Below are 18,050 nucleotides of genomic sequence, written 5' to 3'. Positions count from 1 at the left end.
ATATTTTAGTTCAAATATAATTCCGATAAATAAACAAGTTTCTTTAGTGATTGTTAAATTGTCTTTTATGATTAAAAAATACCGAAATATATTTTTGCTTGCATTTATAATGTCAAAAAAGGAGGTCTAAAGGAGACATCGGTGTCCTATTTGCTTCAAAGGGTTAAAAGAATCTTGTTTTCTTAATATCACAAAAAAAAATTGAAAAAAAAGGTTAAAAACAAATAATTTAAATTCTTGTTATGGAACTTATATGTTTTATGGAACTTACATGTTTTATATGTTTAATCATCCAAATAAACGCAAATAAAAATTTTCTAAAAAAAATTATATATACATATAGAATAAATATAAAAATATAAATGCAGCAATTATAATAAAATTCAAAGCAATTAAATCTTTAATAAAATCAAAACTCTACTTATTGTACAACTTGTATACATTTGTTCTAAGCAAACATGAATACAGATGAAAAATAGCATTATTAGAAATAAAATCAATAAAGATTTTTAGAATTCACAAGACATTTATCCAAGAAAAAAGAAAGGAACTCGGAAACCTCCTACTCCTAATCCTCCATAACCTAATCCACCTAGGTCAAAGTTCCTAAATTCCTTATCACCATATCCTTTACCACCATAATTTTCATCCTCTATTTTCACAGTTTTTCCCGTATCATGTCCTTTTCCATAACTGAAACCTCTATCATATCCAGAGGAAACGGCACCACCTTTCTGACCACCGTATCCAGCTCCTCCATGGTCACCGCCAGAGGTACCATGGGATTTAACACCATGACCTCCATGGGTGCCTTTGTCGAATTCATCGACTTCCCCATGACTTCTTACGAAAAGCAGTGAAAAGCAGAGCATCATCTATTGTAAAATTTAAAGAAAAAAAGATGTTCAGTATATTATGTGCATTGCGCAAAATACAAAACGAACCACCCCCGAATTACTTTTAAACTAATGACCGGATCTTCACGTTCTAGGACTCAATGTTAATGGTTCGCAGTGGGTGACCTCAAATATGCTAATTAATTAGTACAGACACTATTTTGTCTGACACAAAAAATTTTAAAAAGTTTTATTTTTAAAATTTGATTTCTCTGGATTCGTCCGATTTCTCTCAATTTTTGCATTTTGTTATTTAAAATCACATTGTTTAAAACGATGTAAAAATTGTATACCTTACAGTTATCAAAAATTTTCGACTATTATTAAATAAAATCACAAAAAATTAAAAATATTTTCTAAAAGTTACATTTACATGGAATTATTAATGATAAACGAATCTCATAATTGTGGACAAAATTTTTTTCAATTTGCATGTAAAGTTATCGAGATATGGTGAAATAGGCAAAAAATAAAACTAACAAAAGTAAAACTAACTAAAAGTAAAACTTATCAAAAATTATTCAGGGTGGTCCATTTTTTTTGCGTATTGTACGTATTAAGTACAGTACGGAACCCGTTATCCGGAAATCAGAAAACCGGAAAACCAAAAAACCGGAACGAAATTCGATAAATTTCCCCACCATTTTTAAAAAAAAAAATTTTTTTTCCTCATAAGATTTCAGGATTTTTCTTTCTTTTTTGAAAGATGTTTACCTTACCTTCATTTTGGAAATAATCATTAGTGTATTACTTCATCGTTTTTTCTTCTTTTTAAGATTATTTCCAACTATTTTTACTTTTTTTAGTTGGGTTTAACAGTAAGAAAACGGCTTTTTTTATCGATTCAGAAAACCGGAAAAATCAGTTATCCGGAATAGCGATGGTCCCGATCGTTCCGGATAATCGGTTCCCTACTGTACTTTATATATTATAAAAAGTGTTAAAAATATAGAATTGTACGAACATATCGACTGCTTGTAAATGCAATTAAACAAAACACAAAACAAAATTTGGGATCGAATTTTTGCGTACAAGAGCGTAATTTAATGGGTCTATCGTTAACTTTATGCTAATGAATGTTTAAGGATGTTTGAAGATATATAATACATAATCCCAATGAGATGCCCCAGGTTCAAATCCTAGCGATGGCTAGTCGGTTCGCAAAGAAAACAGTGCAGACGTAAGATATCATTACTAGTAAACGGATCATGGATTCGAGGTAACCGAGGGAGTGTTTCATGGTTTTCCTCGCCATTTAACTCCAATTCAGGTCTGTTCCATCAGAAAAAATCATTGAAGGCATGTTCGTCCGTATGTATGATACAGAATTTTTCCAGCTTATTTCATTTATAATTGGTTATTTACACTTCAAGAAGAAGAAGACTACGGATACCCATACATATAACCTATGTCGCCAGCACCAGCTGATCGGTTATATGCAAACTGGGGTGTTAAAGTTGAGCTAAGTTTCTCCGCCCAAGTTAGAATGTTAATTAACTTGTCGCTAATTAACATGAAGTTAATTATATACAGTGCCGTACCACACATCGAATTTGTTAAAATATAATACTTTCTGTTCCGTGTCTTTTACTTAACTTAGATTCATTATTTGCTTAGGGAGTTTATTGTAGCCATGATATATTTTTGTTTTGTGTACCTGACAAAAACAAACAAACAATTCATAACACTTTTCGAATTTTAAAGTACGTCGAAGTTGTAAAGATATTTATCATTTTTGCAGTCTTGCTTTTTCTAAAAATATGTTTAAAATCATATTTCTAATCATCATAGGTACGCTAAATAAATAAAATGTATTGCTAAACTTATTGGAGGTAATATGTGAAATATAGAATTTTATGAATTTTTAAGGCTACAGTGGACCTTCAAAAAAAAATTTTTTTTTATCTTTAAAAGTGAATTTTTTTCTTCTTCCAACATGTATCTTAGCTAACTAATTATATTCTGAAAGTTTAGAAAAAAAATTTCCAGCCATTTTTGAAAAATTCAATTTTTTTAAAAAAAATTTAATAATTTTTAAAATGCTCCCAACGGCTTTTATTTTGAATTTTTTAATTTCTGTTTTTAGTTTTGACTTTAATAGATATATCTTAACAGAAGTTCGGATGAGGAGCAACAGTACACAAATTAGAATTATAAATATAGAACAAAATAAATTTTAAAATTAAATTTTCTCTAAAACAATAGATTTCGTGATAAATAAATACCTATAACTTATTTGCTATTTATGATAATTCAGAAATGCATCCTAACATTTATTCTAACATATCTAGTAAATGTCATAAGTAAAAATCAAGGCAATTAGATGAAAACCGAGCTCCCTGGAACGTTTTGAAAAATTGAATATTTACAAAATTTTCATTTTGAGAAAAACAGATTTTTGTAAATGACAATTTCACTTTTATTTACTATTTTATGTTATTTTTGTTGTTCTAAGCAATTGATTATGTGCGAATTGCTTGATAATAAACAAAAACTCATCATAGTGACAAAATTTCAATTGTCATTTACAAAAATCTGTTTTTCTCAAAATGAAAATTTTGTAAATATTCAATTTTTCAAAACGTTCCAGGGAGCTCGGTTTTCATCTAATTGCCTTGATTTTTACTTATGACATTTACTAGATATGTTAGAATAAATGTTAGGATGCATTTCTGAATTATCATAAATAGCAAATAAGTTATAGGTATTTATTTATCACGAAATCTATTGTTTTAGAGAAAATTTAATTTTAAAATTTATTTTGTTCTATATTTATAATTCTAATTTGTGTACTGTTGCTCCTCATCCGAACTTCTGTTAAGATATATCTATTAAAGTCAAAACTAAAAACAGAAATTAAAAAATTCAAAATAAAAGCCGTTGGGAGCATTTTAAAAATTATTAAATTTTTTTTAAAAAAATTGAATTTTTCAAAAATGGCTGGAAATTTTTTTTCTAAACTTTCAGAATATAATTAGTTAGCTAAGATACATGTTGGAAGAAGAAAAAAATTCACTTTTAAAGATAAAAAAAAATTTTTTTTTGAAGGTCCACTGTAGCCTTAAGAAAAATATAAGTAAAAGAATTTAGCTAGTTTATTTCTCTTATAAATTTTTACTGCGGGACAAAGTTAAGAAGATATGATTATCGGTTTTACTGTTTTATCTTTCATAAAATAATTTCAAAATTATAGTTCTAAGCATATTAAAGTAAGTAAAAATTATTATTAAAAGAATTGAATTATTAAAAGATTAAAGCAATATTTCAAAGAATCATAAAATAACTTACCAATAAGCGTGTTTTCATCATTTTCGAAATCAACTTGTTGTGGTTTGGAAAAGAACAATGTGCTCATTTGAAGTTACCCAGAGTTTTATTTGAATGGAATTTTTTTTCTTGATTCTTTAACTTATCACATTTGTTGCCCACATCCCAAGAATTGCCTCTGTTGTTAGAAACAATATTGAGAAAAACTTTAATTATTTTTGTTCGGTTCTTGACTCCGTTCTAAGAAAAATGGTTCGTTAGTTGACCATCTTACTGTATCAGTGAGTCATTATCGATAATTAATAAACCACTTTAGAAAACTAGTATCAAAGAAAAGTGAACCTAAATTAAAAAAGTGAAACTGAGTTTTCCAAGAAACTCAAATTGAAATTTAAGTACCTTTTTGATATTGCAGTGTATTTTGCTGTAGGTGTTAAACGTCGATTTGTTTTTACACAAAGGAAAAAATTATGTAAAATTGCCATACTAAGCGGTAATGAAATCTCTGGTAATGAAGAAAAGAACTATGATTCTGGTATTAAAAACCAAAACATGCATTATTATTTAAACCGTTCAATTTTTTCATACATATGGTTACAGTTCACCGGAAATTCTGGTTTTCAAAAATGGTTCTTATTACCAAACATTTAGTAAAAAATGCAAAACTAAAAAGTAAATCTTACCGAATAAATCTTTTTTATACCATGATCTAAGGTATCCTGATAAAATTACCAAATTTTACATCTACCATACTTAATCACACATTATAAAAGCGTATATTATTGTTAATTTTATCAAAATCACTACCAAAGTGCTTCGGTAAAAATTACCGAGCTATTTGGTGTTCTCATGGAGCAAAAAATATGGTAAAATTTACCATACTCTGGTAGCTCTGACCATACTTTTTTTCAGTGTAAATTATTCAATAAACCAAAAAAAAAATACATATAAGCAAATATTTGGTAAGTACGCTCAATGAATGAAATGAAACAAAAAATATTTCGAAATATTAATTAATAAAAGTAAAAAACAAAAATGAAACTTTTTTAATATACTTCTCTAGAGATAACATGAAGGAATTTGTTTTCAGTAAGAAAACCCTTTAAAGGAAAAGTTAATTACAAATATGCTTTAGATTGCATGCTACATTCTTAAAAGGAAATGCCAGGTGTCCCAATAGTGACCTAACTTAAAAATGACCCAAAAAAACGAAAAGAGATCGAAATGTAACTTAATCTACGTTCCGCTAACGAGACCAGATACAATTTTTGCCAAAATTAGAAATTAATTAAACAAAATGCCAACAGATGGAGTCACTGACTGTTGTAAATCCACATGATAATATTTTTAACTATATGCCTGACCATTCCAGGTAAAATATTTACACAGGCATTTCTTAATTTGGTCCATTGACGAATATCAGATAATTAGCCACAAATAGCATAATGGTAGATTTTCAGATAGCAGCTCCATCCGATGACGAACTTTGTGGCAAATTTTGAAGCTTAATGAAAATAAATCATCTCGTTTCCTAAGCAAAACATAACAAACCGAATGCTTCTATCTCTTTGTTTTGTTTTTTTTATTTAATTAATTTTTGGTTATTATTTATTTTAAAAAATACACTGAGCTGCAATTTTTTTTTTTCAATTTTAAAAATATTTAGTTTTTAAAGAAAGATTCCCCTTATCATTAAAATTTGAACGAATTTTCTCGACGTCGTTTTTTATTTATTAAAAATTCATCATAATTCATAAATTCACTAAAAATTAATCATCTTAATCAACTGTGAATAATTATTTTGAATATTAATAATAAGAAAAAACATATGATGATTTATACGAACACATGCACTGTACAAGTATAAAATCTTCTTTTGTAAACGTTCAAAGTCATACATATGACTTTAATTACCTGAGTGTTTAAAATGCATTATTAGTTATTAGAGAAATCTTATTACGTAAACTAAAAATGTTTATTAGAACTATATGACATTGTTATTATAAAAACAAATTAATAAAAGAAGAATGATTAATTACAATGACAAAGGAACAAATACATATATGCTTCATTCTTGTATCAAAGAGGAACGTGGAGCTGCTGATCTAGAACCTAAAATCATATTTGGAGGTTATAATAAGTAAGCAGTAGTAGAAAATTTATAAGAATAAATAAATTGTTGCTTGCATATTTTGTATAACTTTACCTTTAATGAATAACATAGATACAATATATAATAAAAAAGTCAACAATTTAATTTTTTCAACGTTATGTTTTCTTCGAGGGGTTTTTCTTCTTCTTTCTTTAGAAAAATGTTTCATTTTTTGTAGGCTTATAAACCTGATCGGGAAAAATAAGAAAATATCGACTTTTGCGCGGAGCGTTTAAATCATCATGTGATATAATAGCGTGACTCATTTAATACTTTCCACTGGAATGAATACCGGTTTTTCTTTCCTAATTTCAATTTATATAAAATCAGTTTATTTAGTATAATTTAAAAGTTGTTCTTTTTTTTTTATTCTTTCTTAAGATAAAAACATGGGCATGGTACTTTTTTCCTGGCGTAAATATTTTTTCTTAATGTTTTGAAAAGCGCGATTCTTTTAAACCTGGTTTCATTTTAAAATGTGAGCGTCAAATTTTCTGAAGATTCCCATATATGTCTTAAAACACTGAAAGACTACTTTTAAAATAGTTTTAATTTGTCCAAAACACACGATATTTTCAGAGTAAATATTAAAGAAATAATAAAGAGAGCACTTTTTAATTTTTGTTTTTTAATTTTTTGAAAAGCGCGATTCGTTTAAAACTGCTTTCATGTTAAAATGTGCTCGCCAAATTTTCTGAAGATATAAGTCTTATAACCCCTATAATCCTTATAAGTCTTAAAACACTATATCCGTATAATACATCCCATATAAGTCTGCAAACTGAAAGAATATCTTAAAAATAGTTTTATTTTGTCCAAAACACGATATTTCCATCGCACATGTTAAAGAAATAATAAAGAAGACACTTTGCAAATTTTTTTAAAGTTTTTCAAGAAGCACGATTCTTTTAAAACTGATTTCATGTTAAAATGAGAGCGTCAAATTTTTCTGAAGATACCCATATATGTCTTGAAACACTGAAAGAACTTTATCAAAAGCGAACACTGAAGCGAAACTTTGACCATATATCAAAAGTTATAAAAATGTTTACTTTTTTAAGCTCTGCACATTTATCAGACAAAAAAAAATCATAAATTTGTTTTAAGAGTACCTCTGATTTCACCTCCCCAGAGCAAATGTCTTAAATTGATGGATGGATCAGCCATGAGTACTACGGCAGTGCTTTGGGCAAAAAAAGTAATCATCAAGAGAACGGTGACTATTGTCGCTGTCCATGTTGAGAACGTGAGGTGATGCGCAGAAAACATAGAGTGTGGCCATGGGAGCAGGTGACTATCCGTCACCATTGCAATTAAACATAGAGATGACATGTTGATTCCTTTTGGTTTTCACTTCAACTGAAATTTTTTTTAAAAATAACAACATTAACAAACATAAAAAAATAACAAGTAAAATGCTCTGTGAAAAATTTTACTAATTCAAATTCTCAAATTCACTTACAAATAATTGTCACGTCTGTAAAGGTAAGAGAACTTATAGACTAAGACTAAGAATAACTAATAGCTTTACTCATTGTTTTCTTGCTCAGTTTTTAACGCTTTCCTTCAAATCGCCCATATTTCCCACAAGTATTTCATCATTTATAATAACATAACAAAGCTTTTTATCAAAAAAAATCTTTGGTAATAATTTTCTGAAGAAGAAGTCTAATATTACTGGACCATGTGAGAATATTGTTGTAAAGTATTACATCCAAGCATTCTTTCATATGAAACCAATTCTAAACAAATCCCGTTCTGCAAATAATTATAATATTAGTTCCTGAAAACCTAACAAAGTAGTAAACAAAGTAGTAACTTAAGTCATAGTGTTACAAATTAAAAGAAAAACTAGCAATGGACAAGCCTTTAAAACTCACTCTGAATACCTAGCATGATAAAATATGTTTGCTTTGGCAAAATTCATCACTCTTTGCTGATGTAGCTATTAGCTTTTTTTTTTTTTTTTGAGTTATCACAGCTTATTCGAAGTCTTAAGATAATTAATATTCATACGAACTAGCTCCTGATTTTGCAAGCAGGAATACAAATACAGAGGGAAAGAAATACACTCCTTCAAATTTTCAAACAAACTTATCTAGAAAAATTGCTTGCCAATTAATTTTTTTTTAAGAATTAGCCTGTATCATGATTCTTTATTATCAGCAATAATTTTGATCATTTATGACTCATAAATTACGTTAATACGAAGTAGTTTTCATGAATTCGAATCTGCAATCAGTATAACTTGTGAATAGCAAATCGATATATGATGAATAAGTTTCTTGAATCTGAATTATAATGCAGACAGTGACAACTAAAGACCATAAATTTAGATTCTAAATACACCACTACGATGGGTTATGATTGCCCTTAATACCTGAATGCTTAGAACCCTTTTCAAGTCTAAAAATTATGAACATTAGAGATAGAAAATTAATGTTTCATAAATCAGAAATATAAATTTAAAAATGTTTAGAAACTCTAACTAAACACAATCGATGTAAAAAAAAAGTTAAAAGTTAAACAGGGATTAGAATAATCTAAAACCAACTTATTTGTGTGAGACAGATGAGTAGACTTCAATTCCACCAGACAAATGAACTGATTTTTGGTTATTTTAATCTTATTTTCGCACTTTTTGAACTCAATAACGATTGCTCTTAGATCAGAAACACGTGCTTCTTCTCGCTCATCCACTAACATAGCGTTCTTTTTAACTTCATTTATTAAAAGGATTCAAAATAAATATTAACGGCTGTAATTGCGGCATATGATATATGGCCTTCAATAATCCTAATTATTTTTTTAATTATTTACGAATTATTATTATTTTTTGCAATCCAACTATGCGTAAACACAAAAAGGAAGAATTACAATTATCAATCATATTGTTGTAATTATTAAATGCAGTAGTTTGTTCATTACAATTAAAATGACATTAAATAAAAAGAATTACTTTTTTTTTCTTCAGAAGTTTAATTTAAAGTACTAGCCTTAATTTACAGGAGCTACTTGCAATGTAACAAAGTAAGAGAAATTAATTGAACGTTGAAATAAAAACTAGAACTATATCCCATTATATAGATACATATTATATTTCAATATAATAATTGTAATCGCAATTAAAAAATAAAACAAAAATATAACAGTAAGACGTGTCTAATCAGTTTTACTTTCACTAATCCTTTTTAATCGTATTCTTTTCATAAATGACACAGATTTGTATAATTGTTTTTAATCTTTTGAATATTTTATACATTGTTTAAGTTAGCTTATTTATAAACAGAATAACTTCCAAATTGTTCGTAAAAAAAAAAAAACTGCGTCTACTTTCTTTTAATGATAAAACGTCAGTTTATGTTTACAGGTTTTGTCTGATCATTAAGACAAGTACTTCCGGTAGATTAACGAAGCGTGACTAAGCACTTAGTGAGAGTGTTCTGAGCCCTTACAAACATGAGAATTACGTTCGTAATTCAAATTAAACGAGAAATTGCAGGTTTTTTGGCAATCGCGATCAGTAAGAACAAAACCTACTGACACAAACTGATTAGGATTACTCTACCGTTAAAAAGAAAAATTACGAAAAAAAAATAGTTCAAAGAACAGAATCGCATTGAAAATGAAATCACGTGATAAATAGCAAAACGTTTTTTTTTTCTTCTTTTTTTTATTCACCTGGAATTAACCCCGTTTAAAGATAATTACCATTAATGACCGATTTGTATGTATTCCTTCAACTACAGCCGCCATTGAATTTTTCAATGTCAACACTGGTGGTGTTGATATCGTTTGTTCTATTTCTTTTCAAATTTACTTAATTAAATCGAGTCAATACCAATTAAAATTCATTTCTCCGTGCTTCAAATGTTGACAAATAAACAGCTTAGACTGAAAAAAAATTAATTCAAATCTCCAATTTTATACATTACTCTTCACAAATTCAATAACTTTAAGTAACTGTCTTTGCACGCAACATAATATAGTACGATACTATCGGTTGCATATACCCTCATCAACACCCACATAATATTGGTATATCTCAAGCCGTAATACAGAGCAAGTTTGCTGCAACCTGTCTAAGTGGCTAAACTGATCTATATCCCCATTTCACTCATGTTGAACCATGGTAGTCTTAAAGTAGATTAAAATTGGTTCAACTTCCTAAGCACCACATTGTTAAGTTGAATACATGTTATCATATCGGTACAGCAAATTTTAACTGTAAGATGATTCAGCTCACCCCCAAAATTTCTAATAATGTATACATAGACAGTTAATGGATATCAGAATATAGATTTATGATTTGTTTTCCACAAACTGCACTTATGTGTATTTATTTTAATCTTCATGCATATAATCAGAATTAAGTATAGTATGTACTTTGTTTAGTACAATGTTAAAAATTTCAGGCCATGTTGCATCACGATATGATACAAACATGCTGCAATCTTAAAGAGATACAATGATGAACATTATTAACCTGTAAATTATACAATTTTTAATTTGCTTATACAGTAATATAGTTTGAATTGAACGATACAACACGGAAAATAAAATTCTAGTAAAATTAGCGTAGGGTATAGTATGATATTTTTAGTTTCAAAAATAAAAAAGAACTTATATCTGGTTATAAAATCCCAATATACTGTATTTGAATCATTCATTTCGTAATTTTTCCGCTTGCATGGTAAAACTTTGGTTTTCAAAATTTTAGATTTTACTACCACACATTTAATAAACAATACAAAACTGAAAAGTAAATTCAACCAACTAAATGGTTTTTATGTAATGTTCTAAGGAATCATGATAAAACGACCAAAATATTATCACACATTATAAAACACTATATATTTGTTAATTTTATCAAAATCATTTCCAAAGCTCCTCAGTAAAAATTAAGGATTATTTTGTTATTCCCATAGAGAAAGAAGCACGGTATTTATCACATTCTGCTAGTTTTGACCATACTTGTATTCTCAGTGCATGATTTTATTAAATGTTAAAGATTTTTACAGGATATTGTGGTTAAGGCTTCAGATATTATGGTTCAATATTGAATTTTATAAGAGTGTATACAAAACTAAACATTAAGTTCTGCCAGAGTAGCATTTAACTATCAAACATAACAAAACAAAACAAAAAACAAACTTTGTAATAAAACCTACTGCGATCGCATGGCCCAGAGAGGTATTAAATGAAATATAAATTACTTTATTTCTACAACTTTGTGACTTATAAAGATATTTCGTATTGAAAATAATATTCTCAAAAGGAAAACTTTTCTTGCTTGTAGTATGTAATTCTAAGCTGCCACAAATTATTATCTCCTTATTCATCGAAAATTTACAGTAGCTTAAAAGTTAATATTGCCTAAACACATATGCACTTGCAAATTAGCATTTTTATATAAATTAACTATCTATAAATTAGGAATTCAAACGCATATGGATCACCAAATCAGCTATTTTGTGCACCTGTAAACTAATAAGAATGCGTAAAAAAAGAAAGAAGAAAGGAACCGTTCTGAATAACTTTAAATCTAACCCCCAGATCTTTGCGATCAAAACGTACTTTCACAGAAAGTACGCTTAAACACATCCTTTTTTTACCGTTAATGAATAAACATATCCTTTTTTTTTTTTTCTTTTTTTTTTTGCAGTTTCGGATTTCTGACTCAAATATAGAGGATGGCTGAAATCTGGGAACTATGGTCCCCATTGTTTGATCAACAGAGCGCTCTAAAGTTTGGACCCCTTAGTGTTAATTATATTTTATGCGTACATCTCGCCGTATAACTTTTTAAACGAATTGAAAAAATTTTCACACAATTCTGAAATTCGCTCATTTGAAGATGATTCCATGCAAAAAATAACTTTTAGTAAGTATTTATTATTTTTTTTATAATAATAGTCAAAACAATTTTGAGTTGTAAGATACACAATTTCTTACATCCTTCATGCAGCTTAGCACCGTAAATAAACTTATTACTAAATTACTAAAATAATAATAAAATACTTAGTTTCTGATCTTAAAAAAAATTTTAAAAAATTCGTCTGCAAAAAAGGCTGTTGTCAAATAAAATTTTGCTACTCTTTTCGTTAACCATCGTTATTCTTTTTCTTCGTATTACGTTTTTTTCGTTAATTAATTTACAATTCCTCATTATAATGATTGTACTAAAGATGGAATTATAAGCAGTTTTAAATCAAGGTCTTGTTTGCGAAAAATATCTCGTTAGCTCACCTTTCCAAGGTTTCCAGCAGTTCGCAAATGGTGCATTAGGTACGTTCTTTGAATTGATTCTTCTACGATGTATATATATATATAAAACTTGATGAAACGATAATTATTAATTATTCTTTGTACTCTCCGGTGTAACTGAAAAGATTGTTTTAAAAATAATTTTAAAATTTCTTACAAATTAGTTAATTACGTAACTAATTACTTTAATAATTAGCAAATCTTTTACTATTCAAAATAATTTTTCAGTTTGAGTTCAGTATATTAAAAAGTGACATTTTCTTAAATTTATTTTAAATATTGGTCAAAATATGAAATATGAAAAAAAATATTATTTGGTATGATAATTAAAAATTTAATTATTAAATTCACCTAGAGTTTAACTTTTCGAGTAACTTTTCGAACTGAATTAAATGAGGTAAAATCCGTGTGAATAGAATGAATAGTTTAGAAGTAATAATGGTTATTCTTCATACAAAGTACAAATAAAAGAATGGAAATTTTTATTCAACTTATAGATAAGACAAAAAATATTAGACTAGAAGCTACTAAAGACTTGCGAATTCAACTGTGCAGCATAAGAACAAATTTTAAGACTTTAAATGATGTAAGAGGGAAATAACTTCTTTTAAATCAATTTGCAGTCTTTTGCTAGTTATTAAATTCACACCTGCTAATAAACTTTATTTATAAAGTCGGGGTTCCGCCAAACGAAACTCAATCGCTTAAGGTTCCAATAACTGGAAAAAAATGGGAACCACTTTTTTAACAACTTTTAAAAAAAAACACTTTCAAAAAATTTTCTTTTACCACTTTTTAAAAACATTTACCACTGGAACCACTTTTTAAAAAAAAATTAGGAAAATGGAGAAAACTTAGTTGCCGACCCAATAGGACACATTTGTGAAAATATGTAATTTTTAAGTAAGTAGTGGTTCGGATACATTGATTTTCTTTCAAGAAATTCAATTTCCGACAAAATAACATCAGAATTTTTCTGGTAGGTCTGTTTTAGGTCCCTTACGTAGTCTCTTCATTTAGGTCCCACTTTTCTAGCATTCTTCTAAATTCCACATCATCCTTTATAATCATCCAAAGCTCAATCGCTTAATCATCCAAAACTCAATCGCTTAAGGTTCCAATAACCAAAAAAAAATGGGAACCACTTTTTTAACAACTTTTAAGAAAACCACTTTAAAAAAAATTTCTTTTACCACTTTTTAAAAACATTTACCTCCGGAACCATTTTTTAAAAAAAAAACTAGGAAAATGGAGAAAACTTAGTTGCCGACCCAATAAGACGCGTTTATGAAAGTTTGTAATTTTAAAGTAATTAGTACTTCGGATACATTGATTTTCTTTCAAGAAATTCATTTTCAGACAAAATAACAACAGAATTTTTCTGGTAAGTCTGTTTTAGGTCCCTTACGTAGTCTCTTCATTTGGGTCCCTTTTTTTCACTTTTCTAAATTCAACATCATCCTTTATAATCATCCAAAATGTCCATTGTCACAAAAAACTTTGCAAATACCAAATTAATTAAATGTTTATAAACAAACAACACTTTAAATGAGAAAAAAAGGTATTTAAAAATAAATGCAAAAAAAAGGAAGTAAGAAGGAAAGCTTTACTTTCACTTACCATGCCGCCTTTCATTCCAAGGTGAATTGTCCTTCCTTCCAAGTTACATAATGAGTGAAAGCTCTAAGCTACATCTTCTGTGTCCCACTTTAAATGGACAAGGAAACTTTTCGCACGTCGTTTCAGGTGTACTTCCTGATGATTTCACTCAAAGAACTCCATTTCCTATTGGAAAAATGATGCGAACATTACATATCATCCATCAGCAAAAGAAAGTAAAAACCGGAACTCACCATCGGAAATAACTTTAATTTGAAACTCGGCATTTATGATTAGATTACAATACATCTAGAATAGGTCATAAGAAATTATAGGTAACAGTGGACGCATCACTGATAAATTTTAACGCAAATATTTTAAATTTTCTCATTTCTGAACTATTGTAATTAATTCTTCAAAAGAGAAATTTATTTTTTAATAAATTTATTGTTTATGTAATCTAACGTAAAAACAGCTATATTTTTTGTCATTATTTTACATGCTATTATTGCTACTTCTTTATTAAGTCACTTTCGTTTTCTCTCTAAGTTGAAAGTTACAATCGAAATTTCAACTATTTCCATACTAGCTAGAATATTCAAATTTTTCCCCAAGCAAATTTTATCACCATTTTATTACCAATTGGAATTTATTGTCAATTGGAATTTCAGCCATTTTTCAACTAGTTAGAGAGCTCAAGTTAAAACAGCAGCTCTGTGCCTAATGCTAATACAAATTAAAAATGTTTCCTAAGCGTTACAAGTAAAATACATCTCCATTTTATGGCCAATCGAAGTTTTGACACCTTTTTGATATTTATAAGCTATCAAGTTAAAACTAAAAATTAAAAATAATATTAAAATTTAATTAAAATTTTAAAAACTGTGATTCCTAAGTGGATTAAAAAGGAAAAAATTATTTCATTTTTACAAAAGTTGTTCAAGATATCACTAATTTGACTATCACTAACATAAAGAATTGTAGTTACGAAATTTTTATGCAAAGCAGAGAGAAAAATAGTGTGAAAAATTTGCTTATTAACTTGCAAAACCGTTGAGCTTATTTTTATGCAAGGAAGAGAGAAAAATTCATGTTGTGTGAAAAATATGCTTATTAGCTTGAAGAACCGTGGAGCTTATTTTTATGCAAAGAAGAGAGAAAAATTCATGTTGTGTGAAAAATATGCTTATTACCTTGCAGAACCGTTGAGCTTATTACTATTATTTTAGAAAAACCACGATTTGAAAACTTAGGACGATATACCGATAACCTATATTTATCCTAAAGGTATTATTTTGTTACTTCGAGGTAGGCAATAAGTAAATTTAAGGAGGTTTATCAGTCCAAGACATAAAATTTTATTAATGCTTACATGAAAATCGTGATATTTTCCCAAAAAAAATGCCTTCTTAAATCATTTGAAAACGTGGCTTATCATTTTATTGCCAATAATCTCTAAATTTAATCTCTTAAATTTTCTCTTTTCCGTAAAATCCAAGCCTGCAACTGTTTCCGCATACCTTAAAGTTGAAAAGTGCGTATTTAGTTTTAACTTATTTTTAAAGAATTCCATAAAAATTAAAAAATAGTTAAGCATTTTTTTTCGATCTGTTGTGCAATAAATCGCTCGTTCTAACTAGAATAAAATTTTTAAAAACTACTCAAAAATTATAATTAATACGATATTTTTTAAGCTTTTCAAATGCTACTTTGAAGTATACTATTATATTTTTTTCGATTTAACTAATCATAACAAATCGATGCTCAAATGCTCCTTTCCGTAATAAATGTATGTAAATGTATACTTTCCCAAATTTGAAAAAAATTTCATTATCTTGCGAAATAGGTGAGAATAAAATGAAAGAAAAAATGCTTCAAGGACTATGACATAACATCTATAGTAGGTCATTCACCAGAATTTCCTCCTTCGGAAGGAGGTTAGGAAACACCACACAATCTACTTCCGAAAATTAATTTAAAAGATAGTAAACACACCTTTCACTTTCTTCCGACCTATTTTGCGCTTATAATATGAACAGTAGTACTATTTTAATATTACGTTTATTTTTCTAGCTTGTATTTTTTACCGAGCCATTTTGGATGGACAATTGTACTATTTTAATATTTCGTTTACTTCTTAACTTGTATTTTTTTTTTTTTTAATTCCTACTATTAGTTCCCACTCTCCCTTTATCTTGTTCAATTTTTTCAATCTTTAATAAAATACTTTTTATTCCTCCACTCTAGTTCAAAAACATTTTTTTTCTTTCAAACTTATAGTACAGGTGTGGCCAACCTGTGTCTCGCGAGCCACATGCGACTCTTTAAAGGATTATTTGTGGCTCTCGATAAATGTACCCGAGTTTCCTTTTCATTTTTGTGCTATTATATTTTAATATTTTTCTGAATCTATTTGAAATTAACATAATTCAAGGTGAGTTTTCCATTTCCAATATAATTATGACCCAAAAAGCATCTGATGAATTAGAATTAATAGAGATGCAAGAAGATCAAGCTCTACAATTAAAATATAAGTCGACGTTGATTACTGAACTTAGGAAATTTGTACCAGAATCGAAGTATCCTGAATTAAAAAAGGCTGCTGGTCGAATTATTTCAATATTCGGAACAACGTACTTGTGTGAATCATCTTATTTCACTTTAAAATTCGTGAAATCCCAACACTGATCAGTATTAACTAACCAGCATCTCAACGAATTACAGCTAAGTGGTCACCAATTATTCACCAAATTTTAATGAATTATCAAGAGAAGTAAAATAAATGTGTTTAATTTTTAGTACTTAATTTCAATACACATATTTTGTATTTTAATTTATATGTTTTCAATAAATATAATTTCTGTAAAAAAAAAATTTTTTAATGCCCTTTTTTGCATACCACTTAAATACGCATTTAATTGCGGCTCGCGAAAAATTTCAAATTTGAAAAAATGGCTCGACTATGAAGGAGCTTGGCCTCCCCTGTTATAGTAGATGACACTTAATGTTAATACAGTTTTCCAAATATTAATTCATTAATTAAATTTAATTAATTAATTTTAGTTTAATATGGGAGAAAAAATAGTATTAATTATTTAATAAAAAGTAACTAAAGTAAAAAATTTCTTTGTTGATCTAAGTAGGAATTGACCTATTTTTTTTATATAATATATATATTACTTGTTACCAATCCATTCTGCGTTTATAGAATAAACAGTTATTACTATTTTTATTTGCAAACTTCTAGTGTTTTCATTTAAATTGGCAAAACTTTTCCAGCTTTAATTTATTTGTCCAACACAAGCTTTTGTTTAAAGTTCAGCCTTCTACGACTACAAATAACGACAGTTTTGTCCGTTTTTGTTCCATACATATTTATGTGGTTCATTTCAAACCATATTTGTCGATTTCAATCTTCAAAAATTTTTTGGGGGCAGGTTTTGTATCTTTAACCATCTTGAAAGACAGTTAACTGCACTTGTACCAAATCAGTTTTTTGTAGCATGGAAATAAGTTTAGGACCATATTATATAAGGTTAAATCGTAACCATATATGTGAATCGATTTTGTTTCTGCTGTACTTAAGACTTCTTTTCCAGGAAATTTCATACAAATCTAATACAGCTCGCACGTTCAACACCCAAAAGTACGGTGATCTTAATACAGTTCTCCCAGTTTCTCACTTAACAGCAATGAATCAACTAGCGGTATCCGTACATCGAATTCTGTCACAGATAAAGTTATGGTGGAGGAATACTGCAGTGTGTCTACAAAATTACAATTACCTTTCACTAGTATCTAAGCCATGTTAACTCGACTCTATGTTGGGGTCGACTCTATGTTGGTACCATATATGGCAACGTTACTTT

The 18,050-nt window shown here is 28.1% G+C and overlaps 1 protein-coding gene and 1 long non-coding RNA gene across 2 annotated transcripts; both read right to left on the bottom strand.

The window, feature by feature from the left end:
- Positions 1-377: 377 nt before the first annotated feature.
- LOC107450728 (uncharacterized) lies at positions 378-4,340 on the bottom strand. The gene is made up of 2 exons (XM_016066598.3): positions 4,185-4,340; positions 378-875 (listed from the first exon to the last, which is right to left on the bottom strand). Exons 1-2 carry the CDS (start codon positions 4,203-4,205, stop codon positions 528-530), a joined length of 369 nt encoding a protein of 122 aa, XP_015922084.1. The 5' UTR covers positions 4,206-4,340; the 3' UTR covers positions 378-527.
- A 1,779-nt stretch (positions 4,341-6,119) lies between these two features.
- On the bottom strand, positions 6,120-15,475 carry LOC107450727 (uncharacterized). The gene is made up of 4 exons (XR_001584988.4): positions 15,375-15,475; positions 14,203-14,367; positions 7,428-7,674; positions 6,120-6,275 (listed from the first exon to the last, which is right to left on the bottom strand). It is a non-coding gene; the product is annotated as an uncharacterized lncRNA (long non-coding RNA).
- Positions 15,476-18,050: the final 2,575 nt, after the last annotated feature.

This window comes from Parasteatoda tepidariorum, chromosome 6 (assembly GCF_043381705.1).
Source record: "Parasteatoda tepidariorum isolate YZ-2023 chromosome 6, CAS_Ptep_4.0, whole genome shotgun sequence".
Taxonomy (NCBI): Eukaryota; Metazoa; Arthropoda; class Arachnida; order Araneae; family Theridiidae; genus Parasteatoda; species Parasteatoda tepidariorum.
Note: the sequence above shows the minus strand (reverse complement) of the source record. Positions and strands in the feature narration are given on the sequence as shown.

What these genes read in the sequence shown, in the direction of transcription:
- LOC107450728 (XM_016066598.3), bottom strand. Translation starts at nt 4,205, where the DNA reads ATGATGAAAACACGCTTATTG. An exon ending in TGATGAAAACACGCTTATTG is followed by an intron (nt 876 to 4,184) that starts GTAAGTTATTTT and finishes ATTTTACAATAG; the next exon opens with ATGATGCTCTGCTTTTCACT.